The sequence below is a fragment of the Echinops telfairi genome, unplaced genomic scaffold (genome assembly GCF_000313985.2).
Source record: "Echinops telfairi isolate 266 unplaced genomic scaffold, ASM31398v2 ScPeMD7_7414;HRSCAF=8452, whole genome shotgun sequence".
NCBI lineage: Eukaryota > Metazoa > Chordata > Mammalia > Afrosoricida > Tenrecidae > Echinops > Echinops telfairi.
Genome location: NW_022111314.1, coordinates 1,210,332 through 1,216,064, shown reverse-complemented (window position 1 = coordinate 1,216,064; position 5,733 = coordinate 1,210,332). Strand labels below are relative to the sequence as shown.

Genomic DNA, 5,733 nt, shown 5'->3' with positions numbered 1-5,733 from the left:
GTGTGTGTGTGTGTGCAGCCATGGGTGTGCACGGGCGCACAGGTGAGCAGGGATGAGCACTCACACTGGCATTCGTTGGCACTGTCGGTGGTGGCTGGCCGCCACGGCTGCTGGTGGAAGCCCGGGCAGCAGCGGTCACAGGAGCCCCCGCACGTGTTGTGTTGGCACGCACACTGCAGCCTGTGGGGACACAGCCCACGGGCTCACACTGCTGCCACCGGGCCTGCCTTGCTCCACCCAGAAGCAGAGGCCTGTAGACCTGGGGGTGGCTGCCCCTTCGCCCTCACCCCATTGTTACTGACCGCCCTAATAAGGTCAACTGTGAATCCCCCCCCTCCCCGTTAAGGGCACAAGCTTGCCTGCTCTATCTGAACTATCAGACCAAAGCATCTGCTTGGACCCTGGCACCCCCACTCCCCCAGTGGCTCTTCCCCCAACCTCGGGGAACAGGCAGGGTCAGAGTCCTCTCTGGACAAGGATATGGGGAGGGTCGGGGCACTAGAGGGGACACAATGTCTGAGACAGAAGAACCTGGGAATGGCCCCTCATGGAGGGTGGCACTGGGGGAAGGGTGGGTGGTGGGCTGGGGACGAGGTATCTGGGGCAGGTATCTCATGGTCAGAGCGAACAGCCTGTGCCTGCTGGTCAGTCCAGAGCGCAGTCCCTCAGCATCGAGCTGGGCTCTCCCTCTGTGGCCAGCCCCTGGGAGAGGGACACACTGCCAACCCTTCTAGTGCCCAGATCCCACGAGACAGGCTGCCAGCCACCCCATGCTTCCAGAGCCCTCCCCCAGGGACAAGTGGCCAAGAATGGCTTCCTCTTCCAGCTGGGAGTGGACACCGGGTAGGACAGCTGGAATTCTCCTGGCTCCGTGGGCAGGGGGACAGCTGGTTAGAGATGAGGGCTGAGGTTGGAGCTGCCTGCTACTCAGAATTACCCAGAACATTTGTGCCAAAATCCCACTCCCTGGCATACATCTCCCGGCAACTCAGCCAAGGTGGTGGCAGGAATGACCGCCCGTGTCCAGGCTCTGCCCTCGGCTCCTGGCCCAGGCTACGAGCTGCCCATATCCTTAGCGGGACTACAGTCACCGGTCCACATGGAAGGTTGGAGATCTTCAGAGGCCTGTATCTGGTATATGAATATTCAGTAACCTACATCTCTGACGTGTTCTAGGGGCCTTGTGTCACTTAGAAAGAGAGTAGACTAGATGATTACGTGTGGAATCAGTCTGATGGAGCATGGCTCTTTAAAAGGCAGGGGAAATAAATAAATGCGTAAATAAAGGCGGCAGGGGAAGAAATGCAATCAGAAGAGAAAGTAACACTGGACACAACACGCACACACCTGCCGGGGTCGGATTTCTAGGGAAAGAGAGAGGTGTTGCCCGGATGGCAGTACCTGGGAGATCTGCAAATGCCCTTAAAATCACTCAGGAGGAACTCTAGAAACACAGCACACACAGGCGTCACAGAGACAGCCCGAGAAAGGGATTTCCAAGGGAGCAGTGCAGGGAACGTCATTTAGTGGAGCAATCCAGGAGAGACTTAAAGTCCAAGTGCCAGGAATGACGATGGGTATAACATAAGAAAGTAAACATTGCAAACAAAAACTATACACAGTGCTATGAAAACAACGCAAACACAGGAAAAGAGTCGATCAGAACGTCTGTAAATGAAAAACAAAATTGCTGAAGTTAAAAATTCGCTGGATGGGTTAAACGGCAGATTAGATATGGCTAGAGAGAGAGTCAACTGGAGGGAGAGCCGAAGAAACCCTCCAGACGGCAGTTTAGAAGACGATGGAAATGATAAAGGTTAGAAGACAGGGAAAAAATACGTGTCATTAAAAGGGGGAAAGGTGAAGGGGAGAAGCAACAGGCAGAGACTGCTCATGGTCAAGAATGACCGTGGATGACCAGCAGCACGTATTCTGATTCAGGCGACACGGCTCGGGACCAGCGTCAAATAAATCCGCCCCGACACGTTAGAGTCAAGTCTGCAGAACATCAAAGGCAAGAAGACCCGTTTTAAAAACCCATAAAGTGGGCAGGCAACCCACCTAACACCAACAAACAACCCCAGGAACAACGGACTCACACCCACGGAGATAATGAGCCACCATCCAAAGGGAGGACAAACGGGCCGCTTCCAAACAATTACCACGGTTGGGGAAGAAGCAAAGGGCGTGGTAGTTGCCGTGAGCGGCGAGGAACACTGAACAAGGGCTGGGAAACAAACGGAGACTGCGGGCCTGGCGGTGAGACGGAGTCACTGGGCAGAAACCACACAGGCGGGCACGTGGCTATGTTCTGGGGCCTCTGTGTCTGCAACAAGCCCGTGGCAGGACGGATTTGGTCGAGTGAAGCACACTTCCTTACAAAGGAGGGGATAAACCCAACCAGGAGCGGCAAGTAGCAATGAAACAAACCACGGGCACCTGTCCAGATGTGGAAGTGTAAGGCCACGGTCTTGTGAGACAACTCAGTTCTGTGGCAGAGCGTCACTCACAAATTCTGTGTCCTGCACCCTAGTGAACTCTTACAGGCTTCTCAGCAGCCATTCAGACACACACGGTCTCTTTTCGACCAGGGGCAAGAGTCCTTGGTAATGAAAACCTTCAAGAAGAACGGCACTGACGAGGCGGGTAGTCTACGTGACCCCACCCTCAACCACCCTGAGATCAAAGAGCTAGCTGGTGCCCACCTACTACCATCGGTCCTTCCGGCCAGGGGGACAAAAGGTCCTAGTTAGCATGGGAGAAAAACACAGGCCCAAACTCAAATCTTTAAAAAGACCAGACCAACTGCACTGAGACCCAAGGATTCTGAGACCATTGGCCTAAGGCCCTTTTTAAAAATGAAAATCGAAGTCCTTTTCTTGACATAGCAGAGTGACACACAAAATGAAGGCTGCTACCTGCTAGAGCGGTGCTCGGCTAAAACTGTCTGTCAGAGTCTAAAAGGTGGCCATTTAATCCAAAGCAAAGACGGTGAGCAGCTCTGGGGCAGGGGAGCTGGAGCAGTGGGAACGGGACCACCAGACCCAGGAAGGAGAGTTGCTGACCGGCTGGCCGACCATGTGGACAAATGGTGCTGCATCGTTGGCCAACTGGTATGGGCACCGCCAAATGGAAACAAGTTCTGTGTCGGCATCAGTATGGTTTTAAGGAAGAGAAACCACAAATGTGAGTTCCCAGCAGACACAGGAGAGCAAGCAGCAGGAAGGACTTACAATTTGGGGGGGGGGGGCAGGTGGCGGGGTGTGAGCCGGTGAGATGTTGGTGAAGGTGCCGGTGATGGCAGAGGTGGGAGTGGCAGTGGGGGGAGGTGGTGGCGGTGGTGTTGGAGGCTGTGGGAGATCATGAAAGTGGCGGCAGTGGTGATGATGAAGCCGGTGATAGAAATGGCAGTGGTGACAGTGGAGACGGCGGTGGTGGCTGAGGTGTGGGTGGTGGCGGTGATTGACGGCTCTAATGGTGCCGCGGCGATGGCGGTGGGGTAAAGTGACGAGAGACCAGCTAGCTGGAGCAGAGGCAGAGGTGGGCAGGCTAGTGTCCAGAATGTGGCTGTGTGACAGGCCGTGGGGACAGTGGCTCTGTTGGTGTGTACGGTGCTGGGAGGGATGCAGCCCTCCAGCCCTGAGGCAAGCTGAGCTCAGCCCACACACTGGTGCACGGGCACCAGGGCACGGGGGTGCCCCCTGGCTGGTGAGGACAGGCCTAGCTCGGCGGTGGCGAGCGGCCCTCTTCTCTGAGGTCAACTTGGCCGCCCCAGTGGGCTCCCTTCCCAGCACCGCGCACTGTGCTCCCATGTGGCACCTCATTTCCCAGGACAAATGAGCTGTACTTGAGCCGAGTGGCCTGAAGCCCAGGCCCACAGACCGCTCCCCTCCCCCGGGCTGTGCCCCTCTGGCTCTGCTTGTGTCTGAAGAGGTCGGTCCGTGTTAGCCCACTCTGACCAGGAGTGGAGGGGGTTGCAGGCCACAGATCCATGCCAAGCAAGGTGAACAGAGGCCCGAGTCCCAGTACAGGGGATGGGGTTGCATCCTGCCTAGCTGGCCAGTTTCCTCCGGGAGACCCGGGGCTCCTCGTCGGCTTGAGCAGGTGCTTCCAGGACTGGGGAGGTCCTACCTGAAGCCCCCATTGCGGGGAAGAGAGCCAGTGAGCGTCGGGCATGGCCCACAGCTGTCTCAGGTGAACAAACAGGCGCACGTGCCAACAGAGCCAGGCCTGCCCTGGGCTTTGTGCTGGACGCTGACGGTGGCATCTGGCCTGCCCGTGCCTCTGGGTGGTCCTGCTGGCAGGGCCACTCAGGGCACACATCTTAGGGAGGCCTACCAGGAATGCAGATTCCAGGCCCCGGTATGCTGTGGACCTGCAGGGTGCTTGCCCAGTGTGGGGGGCCCTCTGGCTCAGATAGCAGGGGGCAGACCCAGCCTGGGGTCCCCACGCTTGTCCTCAATGCTGACCTGGGCCCTACCTTTGCCCTGAAGGAAGGCTGGCCAGGCAGGGGACACTGTGGCCTACCAGAGGGCGTGGAGGATAGGCTCTGGCTGCCTGGGCAAGGGTCTCCCTCCACCGCCAGGGCTGGAATGAGAGCCCACCTCTTCAAGGAGCAGGCCACGCAGCTCCAGGGGGGTAGTCAGTACAGGTCACCGAGAGCAGGGACCTGGCGGGCGCTGGGCCAGCAGGGGCAGCGGTGTGACTAGTGTCTTACCTGTAGGGGTTCCGCGGGTCTTCGGTGTCACAGGCGTCCGCGTGGCCGTGGCAGACGCAGCGGCCCCCGATGCTGATGTCCTTGACGCTGTAATAGTACTGCAGCCGCGGGCCGTCAGCCCCACGCCCCGGGGACCCGCCTCCCGCCAGGACTGGCCCCCTCGCTCACCCGCCGCGTGACCGTGGGGTCCCGGAGCGCCTTGCCCATGAGGTGGCCCAGCAGGGTGTTCGTCCGCAGGAAGCGCAGGCGGATGTTGGTGGCCTTGGTGAAGTCTCGCAGCAGCGGCGAGTACGAGAAGTTCCTGGCGCCCGGCCGCCCGTTCACCAGGGACACCACGATCTGCAGAGGCGGGGCTCAGCATGCGCCCAGCCCCTGCCCGCCGCCTGCCCGCCAGGCCCCGCTTGCCTCTCCGTTCTCCAGCGGCACGATGCGCGAGTACTCGGTGGTGCAGACGGCCGTGTCGTCGCTCGCGATGCGGTCCAGCGTCTGCGGCCCGAAGCGCTCCAGGCAGTCTCTCTTGGAGGCTGAGGGTGGACTCCAGGGTGAGGGGCGTGGCCACAGCAGGCCACGAAGTTTGGAGGGGAGGGACACACAGCCCAGGCCCACCCATTCGGAGAGTCCCCATTGGCCCAACCAGATGGGTCTGGTGGGAAACCAGCCCGAGCCAGCCAGGACTCTGGTGCCAGGATGGGAGCCCCCCTCCCAGGGGAGCGCCCCTCCCACCCCCTGCAGGGAGGTGCTGAGGCAAGAAGCCAGATCCAGACCCAAAGGGCAGTTGCTGGAGAGGGAGAAGGAGGTGGGGGGATGTTGGAGAGGGAGAAGGATGGGGGGGTAGTGATCTATTGGGCATCTATTGGGCATTCCCAGATGCCCCGGCAGAGGCCTGACCCCCAAGCCCTGGACAGTCCAGCAGGCAGGGTTGCCCTCTGGGGCCAGTACTCACAGGCAAAGTATTGCCACGGCTGGTAGGTGAGGCCAAAGTCCGTGGAGCGCTCCAGCACCCAGAGGTCCGGCCG

General features: G+C 59.4%; 1 protein-coding gene across 1 annotated transcript in view; it reads right to left on the bottom strand.

Moving 5' to 3' along the window:
* The window catches only part of LAMA5 (laminin subunit alpha 5), a 43,929-nt gene that overhangs the window by 26,706 nt on the left and 11,490 nt on the right, over positions 1-5,733 (bottom strand). Inside the window, exons 5-9 of the mRNA XM_004716080.2 lie at positions 5,661-5,733; positions 5,123-5,241; positions 4,886-5,056; positions 4,718-4,815; positions 65-180 (exon numbers count right to left, since the gene is read on the bottom strand). Of these exons, the coding sequence (XP_004716137.1) occupies positions 65-180; positions 4,718-4,815; positions 4,886-5,056; positions 5,123-5,241; positions 5,661-5,733 (577 nt within the window). The remainder of the gene's footprint in view (positions 1-64; positions 181-4,717; positions 4,816-4,885; positions 5,057-5,122; positions 5,242-5,660) is intronic.